The 19187-nt window shown below is 42.1% G+C and overlaps 1 protein-coding gene across 2 annotated transcripts in view; it reads right to left on the reverse strand.

Annotated features, from left to right (window-relative positions):
* The window catches only part of ARHGAP42 (Rho GTPase activating protein 42), a 196435-nt gene that overhangs the window by 81918 nt on the left and 95330 nt on the right, over window positions 1-19187 (reverse strand). For both annotated transcript variants that reach the window (XM_068145259.1, XM_068145268.1), the window contains exon 4: window positions 6943-7014. In XM_068145259.1, coding sequence (XP_068001360.1) covers window positions 6943-7014 — 72 coding nt within the window. The remainder of the gene's footprint in view (window positions 1-6942; window positions 7015-19187) is intronic.

The following is a 19187-nucleotide window of genomic DNA, read 5'->3' on the forward strand; positions in this document are numbered from 1 at the left end:
TGTGGCCTTCCAGTATCTGAAGGGGGCCTACAGGAAGGCTGGGGAGGGACTTGTTAGGATCTCAGGTAGTGATAGGACTAGGGGGAATGGAATGAAGCTGGAGGTGGGGAGATTCAGGCTGGATGTGAGGAGGAGGTTCTTCCCCATGAGAGTGGTGAAGCCCTGGAATGGATTGTCCAGGGAAGTGGTTGGGGTGCTGTCCCTGGAGGTGTTTAAGAGCAGGCTGGCTGAGGCTCTGGCCAGCCTGATCTAGTGTGGGGTGTCCCTGCCCATGGCAGGGGGGTTGGAACTAGATGATCCTTGTGGTCCCTTCCAACCCTGACTGATACTATGATACTATGGCAACCCCAACTGCGTTAGCCCCAGACTGCTTTTTGCACCTGGTCAGTACTGAAAATAAAACAACAGACCAATCTCAGATTGTCCCTTGAGACCTTCAAATGAGTGACTTCTCTCTAGCCAGACAATCTCTGCCATCAACAAAACTCACTGCTCTTTCTCCATTAGCCAGCTCTTTAGGCAGCTCAGGTTTCTTACACTAACCACCATCTCAACTAAATTATAATGTCTCATGTAAAGTTGTTTAAAGGCTTTGCCTGAAACAGAAGTTTGATCTGCTGCATTTCCTCTGGTAGTAGTAATTTTTTTTTTGGAAACTGTGTTGCATTTTAACTCAAAACATTTGACCCTCATTTATCCTGTCCTGGCTTCTATTTTTGCTCCCTTCTCCTGGCCCACTACCCTCCATGGCTCAGACAGACTTTAAAGTACACCAAAACAAGCAGATAGGAGCAGCAAACCTGGAGTTACAGATGCTTGTAATGAAACACCTGTCAGCATAACTACTAGAGGAAGGCCATTTGTTTTTCTCACTTAAAGGACCCCCAGTGCTACAACTTGATATCAAGGAAACCAGTCCACAAATGGACATTCTAGCATTTCTAACTGATCCTAGATGCCTATACAAAAAGATCCTTCCATCAACTTTCTGGTAGACTAAAAAATTAAGAATTTTTTGTTCCATGTGACTCAATTTCCAGACAATCCAAATGAAACAGGGACAGTGTGCCAGCTCCTGAGTGCCTGCATCATATGAATATAGATATGAACAAAGATGCAGGAAAATTGATCTCAGCAGTGAACATGAATCTGTTTCCCAAGCTAAAGGAATTGACAGGACACAGTCTGAAGCTGTGTCAGGGGAAGTTTAGGCTCAAGGTCAGAAGACAGTTCTTCACTGAGAGAGTCCTTAGCCATTGGAATGTGCTGCCCAGGGAGGTGGTGGAGTCACCATCCCTAGAGGGGTTCAAGAAGGGACTGGACATGGCACTTGGTGCCATGATTTAGTCATGAGGTCTGTGGTGACAGGTTGGACTTGATGATCTTTGAGGTCTCTTCCAACCCTGGTGATTCTGTGACAGCTTCAAATGAATGAATGAACATAAATAATAGTAAAAAATAATCTTCTTGGACAAAAGAAATAATTCTATGAAACACACAGATGGAAGTGTCACAGTCTCAGGCTGCACCAGGGGAGGTTCATGCTGGAGGTCAGGAGGAAGTTTTACACAGAGAGAGTGATTGCCCATTGGAATGGACTGCCCAGGGAGGTGGTGGAGTCGCCATCGCTGGAGGTGTTCAGGAGGATACTTGACAGGGTGCTTGGCTGCATGGTTTAGTTGGTTGGGTGGTGTTGGTTGATAGGTTGGACACGATGATCTTGAAGGTCTCTTCCAACCTGGTTTATTCTATTCTAAGTGTAAGGAAGAAGCTAATCTCCCCTTTAAAGTCTTAAAAATAAAAGTGCTTCCTCTGTCTTTGATCTGATTTAACTAGTACTAAAGGGCAATGAACATTGGAACAAAAATTGCTAAATACTTTGCTCAATGGCTAACAAGAAACACGAAAATTTAGCCTTATTGTACATAACACATCACACAATGATCTCACCAAAGTTACCAGCTGGGGACTTGCAGACCACATTTACCAAATAAGGCAAAATGCTTCGTGCCTGAAATCCTTTCCCAGTTACCTCACCCGGCTTTTGCTTGCGTTTCTACAGTAATTGCAGAGGTCATTTTTTTAAACTCAGATGGAGTAAATCAAGAGGCTATCCAATGCAAAGCTGGGTTTGTGTAGTCTCTGGAGAGAACTCAGCTTTATTTAAACTGAGTGTGTACAGAAAAGGAAGAACTGAAGTATGTGCAATAAAAACATAAGAGTGAGTAGTATATATTGAGAGGAGCAAGTGATGCAGATTTGTGTACTGCTGGTTTGATTACAAACACTGATGATGTTTTATGGGGAATGTTTCTCAGATTTGTTGGGGATCTTTGGGGGTTTTAAGAGCATGTGAAGAATTGGTCTTTAATACTATTCTTGTGATGTTCCAAAACCACTTGAACTTTGCCCTCTGGGTTTATGCTGCCCTTGTATTTGAAATACAGCTTTGTAACAACAGGATATACACTATCCTCTGTATTCTCCTTGATTTCTGTGGCCATAGTTTTTCTCCTAAACTTGATATAGTTTGAAAGAAAGAATAAAATGCTCTCATTCTCTATGTTAAACACAACAATGGGAAGACCTTAGTTCACCAGGCTAGTAAAAATCTGGCAAAGTTACTTATTATTAAAACTATGATTGTCATAGTAAAAAATTGTCATTCATTTATAACATTTCCCCCTTTTTTTTCCCCCTTCCTTTCTTTTTGCTGTGTGTGTGGCAGGACAGCAGGAGGGAGTGCTTGTTTTTATCTCCAGATGATTTTTATCTGCTGTTTAAAAAAAAAGAAGGAAAGAAAAAGCCCAGTAAGCACTTTTAAGAGCTCTCTCTTGTATAATAATGCTGGTAATACGACTATCTAATCCTTTTTTTTCCCCTCCTTCAAAACTTTTTGGAATTAACTAGGTACTAAAATTTATAATTGTAAAGTCCAATCATCCAATTAGGCAAGGAAATCCAACACTCACCACTGCTTATAAAATATGCTCTCACAACATAAGGCTGATCACAAAGACCAGCTGCTTGCATGCCAGGCTACTGCCAACATTTCCAATGCAACAGGCATATACAATTAATCTCGTGCAACTATACCTAATCTCTTTAAATGTCAGTCCGTAAGAAGCTATGCTGCAAAAGTAATTGAGACTTCACAGCTCTAGAAGCATGTAACTTTCAGCTACCCTGCAGATTCTGCACGATCTCAGCCTCTCTTCACAGGGGAACACACACACACACAGAGTAGCTGGCGGGGTTTGGGGGAGGAGAGGGATGACAGACAAACAGGAGAAAGTTTGGTTTTAATAAAACCACAATTCTACACAATGTTTTAAGTTACTGCTAAGGGGGGGAAAAGAAAACAACCTCCAAAAAACAACCAGCTTAAACATCATAGTATCATAGTATCAGTCAGGGTTGGAAGGGACCACAAGGATCATCTAGTTCCAACCCCCCTAACCATGGGCAGGGACACCCCACACTACATCAGCCTGGCCAGAGCCTCAGCCAGCCTGGGCTTAAACACCTCCAGGGATGGGGCCTCAAACACCTCCCTGGACAACACATTCCAGGGCTTCACCACTCTCATGGGGAAGAACCTCCTCCTCACATCCTGCCTGAATCTCCCCACCTCCAGCTTCATTCCATTCCCCCTAGTCCTATCACTACCTGACATCCTGAGAAGTCCTTCCCCAGCCTTCCTGTAGGCCCCCTTCAGATACTGGAAGGCCACAATTAGGTCACCTGGGAGCCTTCTCTTCTGCAGACTGAACAGCCCCAACTCCTTCAGTCTGTCCTCATAGGAGAGGTGCTCCAGCCCTCTGATCATCCTTGTGGCCCTTCTCTGGACACGTTCCAGCACCTCCAGATCCCTCTTGTAATAGGGGCTCCAGAACTGGATGTAGTACTCCAGGTGAGGTCTCACCAGAGCTGAGTAAATTTCAGAGCAAAAATCCCCAACTGACACACGATCCATTCAGCTAATGTGTTTAGAAAAGACCTTAAATAAAAAATTACATTCTCAGTGTCCTCTGAATCTTGCTGTGGAAATCCAAGCAATAAGAAAGCATCTAAACTTTTTGTTTGGGAATCAGTTCAGATCACCCCAGAGTTCAAAATGCCCAATTTCTGTGCAAACCTTCATTAACTGCAGATAACTAACTAGCCAGCTTCACTCATCCCATACAAGAGTTCATAAATGATCAAGGGTTGAGCCCAATGAACAGGAGTAAGCACTCACACCATGCTCTCTACTTCATTAACAATGAGTTTCAGAAAGCCTAAATTTCAACTTGATTTCATACTGGTCTCATTATTCCTAGATCACATATTGTTATTTTGAAATTACTACAAAACCTGCTTTACATTGATTTCATTTAGTCAAAGGCCAACTGTAATCACTTCTGCTGACAAAAATAAATTCAGAGGCAAATGTTTGTATTGAGTTCTGGGTTATGCAGGCAGTCTGAATCTCGTTTTTAGCTTGACAGTTGAACTTCATGAACAGGGCAAGGAAAGAAGATATCTGACATTTGATAAAACAATGAGCTGGGAGAGCCCTCTATATGGTATCAATGTGGTAAGCCAGTATCCTAGACTGTCTGAAACAGAGAGTGCTGCATAATAAAGTGCATTAGACACTGGAATAAGAGATAGGTTCTCTCTCCTCGCACCACAGGCAAGTCAAAACGATTACTGCTTCAACAAATTACATACAATGGGCAAATGCCCATATTATGTCTGGAAGAAATGCAGAAAAGAAACCATGCAATACACTGAACAGAGAGGACTGTCCTGCAGCACTCTGCCTTTAACATTAAATATTTGTTGATTCAAACCCCAAAGGATTCATCTTCAATTAGATCTTAAATATGTGTTGACATCTACTGTGTCATATATTCAAAGGAGACATGAGCGTCTTCGACAACTCTGCAGAGAGTCCTGTGAACCACCTGAGGACTGTCTTCTTGACCTACCAGGACAGTTAATAGTATGGCAGGTTAGGCTTTCAAACAGGGCTCTCTGCTGAGAAAAAATGTTACCCTGTTAAGCTACAGGACTGAACAATGCAACTAAAACTGACTGAAATCTAAAAATAGCTTTGTGCTTAGATTGAATTCTGATTTATGCAGCAAGCACGGTAAATAAACTCTCAGCCCTGCGTCTCACAGCAGCACAGGGGTGGGACAACAGAAGAATACAGTTGTACACAAAAACATATCAAGTAAGAGGGTAAAGAACATCCATTTCAGAGCAATCTGACCTCAAGTTCACAGTAAAAATTCTCATCAAGCATTTGCTCAGTTCCTGTGTGGAAGCAGTTTCATCTGTTTGCTACGCATCCACAATAGCAGTACAAAAAGTATGAACCCTTGGTCGCTCTTTCCAATAGCTCTGCTCTTTTTCTAAGCTTGAGTGCAGCACAACCTCGGCTACAACATCAAAGGGACTTTTTTTTGTACCCAGTTAACCTTGCAAATGGAAAACCTCCCAGAAAATTTTATGAGTGCTTGTACAAGATGCAAAATACCTCAGAACTAGTATATTTATGTAGAGGGAAGGAACTGTTACTAACCATAGCTCTAACTGACTATCACAGCCTTTACGCATGTCTCTGAGATTGTGATCAAAGCAATTACTGATAAACCACTTAAGACTCCAGGATCAGACAGAAAATCGCTCTTCTTGACTTAGAATAGAATAGAATAGAATAGAATAGAATAGAATAGAATAGAATAGAATAGAATAGACCAGACCAGGTTGGAAGACACTTTCAAGATCATCACGTCCAACCCATCAACCAATCCAACCCACCTAAACAACTAACCCACAGCACCAAGCACCCCATCAAGTCTCCTCCTGAACACCTCCAATGATGGTGACTCCACCACCTCCTCAGGCAGCCCATTCCAATGGGCAATCTCTCTCTCTGTATAGAACTTCTTCCTAACATCCAACCTAAACCTCTCCTAGTGCAGCCTGAGAGTGTGTGTCCTCTTGTTCTTGTACTGGCTGCCTGGGAGAAGAGACCAACATCTGCCTGTCTACAACCTCCCTTCAGGTAGTTGTAGAGAGTAATAAGGTCACCCCTGAGTCTCCTCCTCTCCAGGCTAAGCAAACCCAGCCTTGTTGCCCTTCTCTGGACTCGTTCCAGTAAGTCAACATCCTTCCTAAACTGAGGGGCCCAGAACTGGACACAGTACTCGAGGTGTGGCCTAACCAGTGCAGTGTCCAGGGGCAGAATGACCTCCCTGCTCCTGCTGGCCACACTGTTTATTCAAGCATCTTATTCCCCAGCATATCTGATTTGCTGGGCTGACTACCGAACCCTCGTATAGACAACCTGCACTGTTTCTCTGACACAGATGTAACACTTATCACAAAAGTACTAGCTTCAGTCAACAACTGGAGCACTTCCACCATGGGAAAATCCCTGGACAATATGAACAGGAATACTTTGGCAAAATGAATATGAATCACGGCACTACGAATTGCTGCACTACGTTAGCCATGTAAAGTGGAGAGGGAAAGCAGAAATGCAAAGAGATTATGCAGCATAGATATTTTTTCTTTGTCTTTATAAAACAGACACTCGAGGGCCACTACATCCAGAGCAGATGTTTGAACTCTCAGTGAGGTTCTGGCTTAACCCAACATGCAACATAACATAAATGCAGACATTAGAAGATGAACACAACTCCAGATGGTAAGAATGCACAACAGTAGCAAGCGCTACACCCTATGCATATAATCAGTCCTTCAACTCCATCTCTATGTCCTTCTCTGGAAGCAAAGAATTCTGCATTGTTTACAGACACATTACTGAAGATGGCATCAAGCATGTTTGAATACCAAACGCATGTTTTCAGCCCGGCCTCCCAAACACACTGATAAACTCCAATAAACATGAAATGAAAGAGAACTGCTTCCACAGCCACTTACTTTTGCTGCTCCGATTTGCTCTTTCCGAAACTTCTCCAGTGGTGCTATTAGCACATCATTAGCATTCTGGATCTGCAAAGTTAAACACAGGGCATATCTCCTTAACATGGCTTATTTGGAGAGCGCGGAGCCGTCATAACTTTGCCAACGGACAAGACTGAAAAATTCACGTCCATAACATTCTGCTTAAGTGCACACGGGCAAGAGTCAAATAATTATGCCTGCTTTACATAAAACACACAGCACACACGTTCACTAGTGTATTATGGAACATTTCCATGAATAACTAAAGCAATTGTAATGAACAATGTGGTGAAGTTTATCTGTTTTATATATATATATATATATATATATAAGGGTTTTCTGGTATTTTGCTTCTATTTCCTGCATCTTGTCCCAAATCAGAATAAAAACCTGAAAACTTGCAGAAACATGTCTTGGTAGAACAGAAGAGATAAACATACTAGTATTGAGAGAACTGCCTAGGAAAGCCTGTGTTTACAGAACCTGAATCTGTAACAGCTGAATCTTTTTGGCTATCTCTGGCTTACATGCCTAGTTATTACTGAACAGAGAGTACAGCAGAGGCCTCTGAAAAGTGGACAATTTACAAAATATTCTGGATTGCATTTCTTCACTTCTCTAATTTTAAAATTAACTTAAGATGCCCTGCAGCTATTTTTATCACTTTAACCTACACCAGGGGTCCTAATGAATCACAGTTTCCCCCCCATGGCCTCTGTTTATTTAGCGTAAATCCAGCCCTGAGAACTCCTCTTTGAAGGCCATTCCCAGCAGTGTCCACGCAAAGTGGTCCCTGGTCATTTTGTGTTGGAAATGCACATGCAGCAGAATACAAATGCCAGCCATGCCATAATGCCACTCACCAAAAAAAAGAAGGTAGCATGATTTCACCATATGCCTTGTAGGGACAGGCAGAATAGCCAAATAAATTGACTTTACTGCAGAAAGATCAGAAGAAACTAAAAACTGCCAGCACATCACAAATACAGTACAATAAACACATGGCAATATTCTATTATACTAACTACAGGCAAAATTTTAGTTGTCCTGCATTAATGGCTTTTATTGTTTCCCTCCTCACCAGTCTGGTCTTTACCATACACATCACTTTCCACATTTGGGCTTTGGCAGGTTTGGAGGTCTGGGCAAAGCAAACGTGTACCTAAGCCAAATGTGAATGAATACAACCCTTGTGACTCTTCTGTAACAATAATTGATAAACTACATTGTCAGCTGAGCACAAAAACTTCCCATAAGGTTGTGATAATAAACATATAGAATAAATCCACTGAAGCACAAACAGATTCTTTCCTTTCAAGCCCAACATTAAAATTTGAAAGACCACAGAATCACCACATCTCCCAGTAGGGCAAAGTTTCAGGAAATGCTAAGCCTTTCTGACATCCTGATATACAAAGTCCAAGAGAGCAAAGGCAACACTTGGCAAGCTCCATGATGCAGTGCTCACAATGTGCTACATTTAAAAATAAAACCCAGGACAGAGGATGAAGAGGAGTTTTCACTGCATTCACTGAGCTTTCACTGCAATCAGCATCCAAGCCCAGGAGCAGTGCATACCAAAAAGGAAGAAGGCAGGCAAGAGTGCCAGGAGGCCAGCATGGATAAACAAGGTACTCCAGGACTTACTTGGGCAAAAACTGGAGAGTCCATAAGCAATGGAAGCAAGAATGAGCCATGTGGGAGAACTGCAAAGAAGTTGTCTGAGCAGCCAGGGATCAGTTAGGAAAGCAAAAGCACAGACAGAAGTAAACTTGTCTAGGAACACAAAAGGAGTAGGAACTTCTTCAGGTATATCAGCGACAAAAAAAAAGGCAGCCAGGGAAGATGTGGGGCCTCTCCAAAAGGAAAATGGAGACTTGGCCACAAAGTATATTGAGAAGGCTACTTTGCCTCAGTGTGTACTGGCAAGGGCTCTAGCTGCATTGGCCAAGCTCCAGAAAACAAAGGTGGGGAGTGGGAAAAGGAAGACCCACCCACAGTAAATGAAGAGCAGGTTCAAGACCATCTGAAGAACCTAAAGGTGCACAAGTCCATGAGGCCCAATGAGATCCATCCATGACTCCTGAGGGAACTGGCATGTGAAGTTGCCAAACCACTGTCCATCATATTTGAAAAGTCATGGCAACCTGGTGAAGTCCCTGCTGACTGGAAAAGGGGCAGCATCTAGCAACCTGAGACTTAACACTTTATACAAGGCAAGTTTCATGTACTTAATAAAAGATAATCTCTAGCCCAAGGATTACTAAGGCAGACAAAAATTAACAGGGGTGCAAAACTGTCAAATGCCTTGCCTGCGACAGGGCAGAGTTTCAGGGCATACATCTGGATGCAGCAGCTGGAAGTTCTGATGTGCTTGGACATGGCTTTTGGCACACAAAGAAATCACAAAGGTTTGCTGGAGTCACTGTTACGGAAGCATGGGTGCATAACTTCTTGCTTTTTCAAGGACAAAATAAGTTTTTTCTCTGCCTTTTAGATTCATAGCTATATATTGAATAGATTAAACACCTCACAGTTCAGTTCAAAAAGACTTCATATTATTGAAGTTGTTAGCACTAATACCAGCAATTGCTGCTACTCCCACTGGTAGTATAGTCCCACTGGTAGTGGAGCTGAAGATATGGCTCTTCCCTTCACTTAAGACTATCACTTTTAGGCAGTCTCTACATCCACCTGGAGACCTCATCTCATATACAGCCTTAGAGCAACTGAAAGGCAACTCAGTGCTGCTGCAAGCAAATGAAATATCTTAGTAAGAAAGAGTCCTGCTTTAAACACTGTGGAAGAATATATTCATAGGAAGCATATGTCACTGAGAGAAGTCATCTGGAAGTGGATTTACTGGCCTGATGCACAACCCTCTACAGTTATAAATGCAACCAGGAATGAACAGTGAGTATTGCAAGGCTAACCAGAAGATGACATGCACTTCATCTAGACAGAGTCTGTGCCCCTGAATAGATCTGCTGAGCCACACCAACAGAACATGCTGCAATCTAATCTTTGGGCTGAAAGCCTCTACTGATGAAGCTCTGATGGGGCAATTTACCTCCCGGCAAAATTAAGAGCTAGGTGAGTAGTCGGTTTTGAGGAAGGAGACCACACCAATGAAGCACAAGAGAGACTGCCAACCAAACAAAAAAACCCTACCAAAAAAAAAAAGGCAAGATACTTGAGCGTGGTTGGGCTGCATTTGCTAGGTACTCATGGAGTTGTGCACTCATCTGAGATAGCAGAAATTGTCTTCACCTTGTTTAGGAACATGTGGAAACAGCATAGGAAGCATTTGCCTCAGCTTTGAGACTTTGCTGCAAAATGAATGAAAAGTAATTTATATGCATATTTCACCAATGATTAATAGACTGATGTAATTAAAATGCTTTAATTATTTTTAATTGCATACTGTGCTTATTAGGCTAGTGGACATATTAAAAATAACAAGGGGAAACTTATGGGTATTTTCTCATTTGTGCCAGTGAGCTCACAAGATGCATTGACTGCAAACTCTAGCATTTTCCTCCTTCCCTTATATTTGGGAGGAACAGAGGAAACTACCAGATGGAAGAGAGAGCTCAAGAGGTCCTCTTGGTATTTGATATTCTCCTCAGCTTTTGGGACACAGTACTCGGCAAGGTTTGCTTGGTTTTGTACTGTGTTTAGCATCTTTTCATAGTAGTTTCATCTCTAAGGCAAACTGCAACATTTTTGGTGCTTCACCAGTGAAAGATCCCAAGAAGCAGTACAACCTTTCATAAAAACAGTAACTTGAGTCTGTTGGAAGGAAAGGAGGCACCATTATCCTCTGTGAGTGTTATGACTGTGGAGCAGAAGCTCTTTTTTGACTCTCAGAAGACAAGCCTTGTGAATGATTCTGGAGCCCCTATTACAAGAGGGATGTGGAGGTGCTGGAACGTGTCCAGAGAAGGGCCACAAGGATGAGCAGAGGGCTGGAGCACCTCTCCTATGAGGACAGACTGAAGGAGTTGGGGCTGTTCAGTCTGCAGAAGAGAAGGCTCCGAGGTGACCTAATTGTGGCCTTCCAGTATCTGAAGGGGGCCTACAGGAAGGCTGGGGAAGGACTTGTCAGGATCTCAGGTAGTGATAGGACTAGGGGGAATGGAATGAAGCTGGAGGTGGGAAGATTCAGGCTGGATGTGAGGAGGAGGTTCTTCACCATGAGAGTGGTGAAGCCCTGGAATGGGTTGTCCAGGGAGGTGGTTGAGGCCCCGTCCCTGGAGGTGTTTAAGCCCAGGCTGGATGAGGCTGTGTCCAGCCTGATCTCTTGTGGGGTGTCCCTGCCCATGGTTAGGGGGGTTGGAACTAGATGATCCTTGTGGTCCCTTCCAACCCTGAATGAAACTATGAAACTATGAAACTATGAAACCCTGGACCTTTGAGACCACTGTACTAAGACTTGTTAACTTTTTCAGAGGAGAAGTAACAGCAGAGAAACAGCAACTCTAAGGTCTGGCATTAAAAGAATAGATAAAGAAAAAAAAGTATGTTTGATTCAAATAACATCTCCACAAAATCTGGGCACTCTAAAGTTTCTCTAGTGAACCAGCCCATGCACTGCCAACAGCAAGATCTGACAAAGGACATTACCATCTCAGTAATGGTATCAGTATAAAGCCAGTTAACTCAGCCACTCAACCTTACATATCCACAGTCTCTGCACTCCATACAGCTACATAAGCTTCCCTGCCCAATCAATAGGGAGAAATAAGCATGATTCCTGTGACCTGTTCAGATACCTTCCAGACATGAAGCATCACAGCACAGAATCACCAGGTTCTCTGTAACGAAACTCAAGTTTGCTATTCTACTTGCACAAAGATAATTCTGCATAGATGTATAAAGCCTATGCACAACATTATGTTGATGTTTCAAGAAAAAAGCAAAAAAACCAAAAGCAATTGAATGTCTGCACAACTGGGCCTGAAGCCCAGTTTACCCATTTATAGTTTTATGAGGTAACCCAAGGAAATCTGGGACTAAGCAAAAGAGTCACTTCTCATTCAGCAGAAACCAGCTAGATCCAGCAGAAACAGCATAAATTTAATGAACATTACTCATGTGACTTCAAACATCTTATGATTATTTTTTCTTTAATGAGTTGTTCATCTCTTCAAGTACTGCCCAGAGAGGATATGGAGTCTCCTTTTCTGGACATATTAAAAATTCACCTGGATGCAATCCTGCCCAAACATGCTCTACTAGGCCAACCTGCTTTAGCAGGGGAGTCGGGCTAGATAATCTCCTTTCACCCCCTACTATTCTGTGATTCTGTGAACTATAACAGACTATATTTAATGACTGCAAGACTGGACATTGATTTTATACACTGCTCAGAGAATGACCAGACACATAGGAAGGAAAAGAAAAAAGGCACTGAAAGGACAGTACTTGTCCCATGAAGTTACAGCAGCAGTTTTCATAGGCATCCCAACAGTATTTGTTTGGCGTAACGAGACTGACTATTTCTGGCTGAACTTATAATCGCTGGCAAAAGAGAGCAAAGTTAGTCACGATGTTTCCATATTAAAAGCTGGGAAAACAGTATTTAGCATATCTAGATAAATTATAGTATCTAGACAGTCATTTCATACTTCTTTTTAATGCTATTTCCCTTTAACTATTTTGTTAACTCAATGCATTCATTGCCTGTGATGTCTCTGGAGGGAAAAGCTAAATATTCATTCCATCTGTTTTAAATTCCACATTTGAGGATTTGCAGCGAGCTTGAAACATCTTTGCTGCCTTATAAATATTTAAAGAGAAAATTTCATTATATTTAAACTCCCAGAATTGCTGTTATTTTACAGTAGTTAAGGTTTAATGTTTGTATGCTAATCTGTTTTGCTCATAAACACAAGATTCTTGGGCATTGTCAGATCACTACTATTTCAAGCAACTTTCAAACAGCACCAAGAAGAAGATGCTGAAGTCCTGCCCTTTGTATGTGGAACAAAAATTACACTTATTATAATCACCTTCTACTAAACAGTCTAGCATGACAAACCAAATTTATTATTAAAGACATTTTAATAGCTGATGCTCAAACTGTCCTGCTGAGCTGAGAAAAGTGAAGCAGATACATATCATCAATCACTCCAACGAGCAGTAAAGTCAGAGGCTACAAACCTGCCACATACCCAGTGGTAAAAAACTGCTTCTGATAACATCATGTAGAGGCAATGAGATGTCTAATACATTTTATGGACAGTCTTAAAAAGTATTTACACCATATAATCCAATGTCATCTGTGCAGAGAAAGCAGATTTTTCTCAGAGGCATTTGACATGCCTTTCAAGTGTTGTGAACTCCTGAAGTGAAGTTGCTACAAACACTGATAATTTTATTTTTCATCTCCAAGAGGCACATAAAAAAGCCTTCAGAAAATGGATTACTGGAAAAATGTACATTCCATATATCCACACATGTGTATCACTAAATGTATATATGTATGGACTCAGATATTCTCTTATTGCAATTCTTTATTTTACTGCAAAGCTCGAGGCTGCTAGATTTAACTTTTAGATAGGTGAACAAAGACATAGGTTCAAGCCCTCAAATATTTGATCCAAGGAAGGTTGAAAAAAGGAGGCTCAGGGAGACCTCATTGCCCTCTACAACTACCTGAAAGGTGGTTGTAGCCAGGAAGGGGTTGGTCTCTTCTCCCAGGCAACCAGCACCACAACAAGGGGACACAGTCTCAAGCTGTGCCAGGGAAAGTTTAGGCTTGAGGTGAGGAGAAAGTTCTTCACCGAGAGAGTAATTTGTCATTGGGATGGGCTGCCCAGGGAGGTGGTGGAGTTGATGTCCCTGGAAGTGTTCAAGAGGGGATTGGACATGGCACTTGGTGCCATGGTTTACTCATGAGGTCAGTGGTGACAGGTTGGACTCGATGACCTTTGAAGTCTCTTCCAACCTTAGTGATACTGTGATACTGTGAACTTTATCTTTTCCTCCTACTATCATACTCAACAGTATTCTATAAATGAATTCTACAACAGAAAACCACAATACTAGCCTTTGTCTAAGTTTTTACTACACACTTTTGAGATTACATTGCAGAAAAAAAATTACATTCAAAACAATCTCTCAATTAAAATATTATATAAGCAAATGTATGCATTTAGCTATTACCATCTACACATAGTGCAAATAAAGATTAAAATAGCCTTGGAGAAAGTCAGTGCAATACATCTTACAAGACAAACAAGGAAATGAAGTGAGGAAATGAAAAACAGCCACTGATAAGAATTCTAGGAAATAAAAATGAGATTGTGTTCGTAACACATAATGGTCTGGAGAAACAAAGGTTGGTACTGAGACAAAAAAGGTCCATCTGAATTATTAAAAGGCATGGCTAGTTTAATTTTATGACCATTAGTAAATGCACTCAAGTTACTTGTGTTCAACTGAAGGAAATCAGAACTTAGATTTAAAAGTGCTTGCAGAGTGAGCCCACAATGTTTCCTCTCCTGGTCACCACACACAAGCTGGCAAAAGAGTTCTATTTCTTGAAACATTAGATACCCCCCAGAAGAAACATCTGTGTACAAAAGGGGCCCAAAGAAGATTCAGCAAGGTTAAGTTGAAGTGGTAAGGGGGAAAATTAAAAGAATAAATTGAAAAATTATTAATTTAAACATTTAACTTCTTCCCTACCTCTTAACTTACTTCTCCCCTTCCCCCTTGGTAGCCTGAATAAAATAATTGCAGAGCTCTTCTCACGTCTCAAGTCTCTATTCCAAATGTCAAACACTATCCCCGGTATTACAAGCGCTGAACAAAGATGTAAACACTGACATGTTGTTAATTAGGCTTCATGGGGAAATTAGGATGCAAAGAAGTGTACCAAGGGAATTGTCCAGACATGAGTTTTAACAATGCTGTTACAGCCCTCCCACAGAAACTTTTAACAAAATTGACTTCATTCCTCTCACAGTATGCCTTGCCAAGAAACAGATTGGAATAGAGGGCCCTCATTAGCAATAAAAGTTTGGAGGGTGGAAGTGCTGCTTGAACTTTGCATTGCTGAAGTACATGCAAGGAAAAGCACCTCACTGAGCTACTAACAGTGTCTGCACAAGCCAGTCTCAGCCTGCCAGTTCCACTCTGTCAGCTGCTGCTCCTGGGTTCTTAAGCAGCGACAGAGGAATACACTTGAAGTATCCACGCACTGATATGAAGGCTTAGGATGTCAGCCTTCTCTACTAATCATGGCTATTCAGGCCTTTTCAACTCCTATCCAGCCTCTGTACTGTGCTCTGGGAGATGCTATCTAAAGGATGATAGAATCACAGAATGAGTATTAATACTCAAACCTTTTTTACCTGCTCCCTGTTTTCTCCTCAGCCAATTTTAAGGTGTTAGTGGTTCCTGAGGTTACAGGCAGGAAAGTATTTAAGAGATGTTCAAAATTGCTCAGAAATGTCCCTGATAGTATTCTGAGGACTACTACCTTTATGGCAGTGTAAAATATTCATGTTTTACTACTGACAGCACCACTGAATCAATTTGAAAACGAAGCATAAAGTACATCCTTCAAGCAAGTTTGACAGCATTGCAAACTGTCTGTAATACCACCCTTATTAAGTCATGTTTAATTCCAGTTCTCAAGCCACAGCTGTGCATCTAACATAGAGGCACCCAGGTCCATTTCAGAAAATGTTCATAATAGTGCAGTTCTCAAAACTGAGTTTTAAAACAAACAGGGCAAGCTACAAACCTGTCTCCAGGAGTTAGAAACAGCTGGAGGGTTCACACAGCTTGGACTAACCTTCCCAAAACTAAGGCAGCTACTGTTACCAGCTAAAGGTAAAAGTCAGAACTCAAGATTCCTAACATGCAAAACCAACACTGAACCTAGCATGTGTGAACTCATTTTGGAAGGAGCAAACATGCCTGAAGTGCCTATAGAGGGACTCCATGATCACTTCTTCAGCTCAGTTACAAAGAATTAACATCAAGAATCTTAGGGGCTGTGTACAGCTCTGGACCCCCCACCACAAGAAAGACATGAACTACTTCAGCACATCCAAAGGAGGGCCATGAAGATGATCAGATGGCTGCAACACCTTCTCTGTGAACAGCATGAAAGAGTTCAGGTTATTCAGCCTGGAGAAGGTTCCAGAGAGAGCTTACAGCAGCTTTTCAATACTTATAAGGGGCCTGCAGGAAAGATGGAGGGACTCAGTTTAGGAAGGATGTCGACTTGCTGGAATGAGTCCAGAGAAGGGCAACAAAGTTGGTGAGGGGTTTGGAACACAAGCCCTATGAGGAGAGACTGAGGGAGCTGGGGTTGCTTAGCCTGGAGAGGAGGAGACTCAGGGGTGACCTTATTGCTCTCTACAACTACCTGAAAGGAGGTTGTAGACAGGCAGAGGTTGGTCTCTTCTCCCAGGCAGCCAGTACCAGAACAAGACGACACAGTCTCAGGTTGCACCAGGGGAGGTTTAGGCTGGAGGTTAGGAAGAAGTTCTATACAGAGAGAGTGATTGCCCATTGGAATGGGCTGCCTGGGGAGGTGGTGGAGTCACCATTGTTGGAGGTGTTCAGGAGGAGACTTGATGGGGTGCTTGGTGCCATGGGTTAGTTGTTTAGGTGGGTTGGATTGGTTGATGGGTTGGACGTGATGATCTTGAAGGTCTATTTATTCTATTCTATTCTATTCTTTCTATTCTATTCTATTCTATTCTATTCTATCAGGAAGTGTAGTGATGGGATGAGGGGCAATAGTTTTACACTCAAAGAGGGTAAATTTATATTTAGATTTAGATCTGTCCCTGATTAATGGGGAGGAGGGACTCCAATACTGTTACATATAATTCATAGAAGGAACAGAAAACCTGAAAACAGTTATTGGTCAACAAGAAGGTAAAATACATTCACAGTCAGACTCTAAGATGTGATCACCCACTAGAAAACTCTCATGTGAACATGGTTAAGAAATTCCCTGTTCTATACACTAATAAACTATTTTTTAAAAGTGAAGTTTCTCATCTTCAGTGTGTGCAGAAAGCAGACACCATAAGGCATGAACTGGTTCTTCTTCACTTAGTACCTTGATTTGGGGTTTTAAGTAGACTGATTTACTGTAAGACAATGTTAACCATTATTGACAACATTGTCCTGAACAGGCAGTGAAGGACTCTGCAGTGTCCTCTGTATGGAATGAGCAGTAGCAGTTCACAGTATAACAGTAAAGGTTAGAAGGGACCTCAAGAGATCATCAGGTCCAACTCCCCTACCAAAGCAAGATCAGCTAGGGTAGTATGCACAGGAATGAATGCAGATGGGTTTTGAATGTGTCCAGAGAAAGAGACTCACAGGGCAGCCTGTTCCAGTGCTCCATCACCCTCACTGTAAAGAAGTTTCTCCTCATGTTGAGGTGAAATCTTCTATGTTCAGCTTGTACCCATTGTTCCTCGTCTTACTGTTGTGCACCACCAAAAAGAGATTGGCACCATCCACTTGACACCCACTTCTCAGGTATTCATACACAACGATCAGATCCCCTCTCAGTCTTCTCAAGACTAAACAGTCCCAGGTTTTCTTCATAGGGGAGGTGCTCAAGTCCCCTGATCATTCTCATGGCTCTCCGTTGGATTCTCTCCAGCAGGTCCCTGTCTCTCTTGAACTGAGGAACCCAAAAGTGGACACAGTATTCCAGGTGTGGTCTCACCAGGGCAGAGAAGAGGGGGAGAAGAACCTTCCAAGACATGCTGGCCACACTTTCCTTGATGCACCCCAGGATACCATTGGCTCTCTTGGCCACAAGGCCACATTGTTGTCCCATGGAGAACTTGCTGCCCACTAGGACTGTAAGGTCTTTCTTCGTCTTTCCAGCAGGGGAGCCCCTAACCTGTTGTTCTTCCTCCCCAGATGCAGGACCCTACACTTGTCATTATTGAACTTCATGAGGTTCTGGACACTTCACAGAACCTGGTTGCTTACAAACACCTGAACAGTATATGCCTGATCATTGCAAAACAAAATTCAAATGCAGAAAGCACTGTACATTAAGGTTCCCATCACCCCACTCCCCAATATTTTAAATGTGAAAAATAGTCACATTTTAGCCCTAAAAGACTTTGAAACAGATTAACAAAATCTCATAGCAAATAACTTCAAAAGGAAAAGGGATAAACCCAACTGACTCATGGCTTGTAACTGACTGTCAAAGCCCACTAGAGGATAATAAACTGGGACAAGTTTGCTGCACACATCTGGGACTCCATGTGCTTTTATTAATCTTTCTCAGGATATGTTAAGCTATTATTTTTCCCCCAAAATTATTTCCCATAACAAAGACCATGCATGCCACCTACTCCTTCATTGCAAAAGGACACACTTCAAAGAATTTTTTTCTCTGTTTCCTGTATTCCTTCTTTCATTCAGTAGGCAAGAGCTCAGTAGGGTTTTTGACAGTACTGTCATTTACAACATGAGTTCAAACACTCTGTATCTCTCTTCTGCTCCCTCCCTCTGTCAGTTTCTCCTGTCTCTTAGTCTTGCTGCTTAGTTGTGTCAGCAGAATTATTTCCTACATAGTCAGGATCATTTTACAAAGTGTTAAAGAATGAATTAAGCTTTTTCCAGTCTATGAAGAATTACAAAAATGACTGATGCTGCCAGGTTTCATAACTACAGAAACTATGCTCTTGTCCTCCTACTGATTTTCTGGTTTTCACCAAAATTACCAGTTTCTGTCTGTCAACAAATTGTATTGATCAGAAGTAACTACTCTGTATCCAGAGGTGACTGACAGGAGACAACAGCCTGAACACAGCACTTCGGACACGTCTAACTACAGAAATCCTTTTCTGTGTGTATTCCACCTATGCTATATATGCCTCACTTATATCACCTGAGGAAATGGAACTACCTGGTGTTAAAGAAATAGAAACAACACAAAACCAAGACAAAATAAACACCTAGTCTGTTTCTCAATCTTTTTTTTCTTTAGCAGCCTTCTGAAAATGTTAGAAGCCTTGAGCACAAGCCCTACAAGGAGAGGCTGAGGGAGCTGGGATTGTTTAGCCTAGAGAAGAGGAGGCTCAGGGGAGACCTTATTGCTCTCTACAACTACCTGAAGGCTGGTTGTAGCCAGGAGGGGGTTGGTCTCTTCTCCCAGGCAACCAGCACCACAACAAGAGGACACAATCTCAAGCTGCACCAGGGGAAGTTTA

This window comes from Melanerpes formicivorus, unplaced genomic scaffold (genome assembly GCF_026170545.1).
Source record: "Melanerpes formicivorus ecotype bairdi unplaced genomic scaffold, bMelFor1.0.p_v2 SCAF_1, whole genome shotgun sequence".
NCBI lineage: Eukaryota > Metazoa > Chordata > Aves > Piciformes > Picidae > Melanerpes > Melanerpes formicivorus.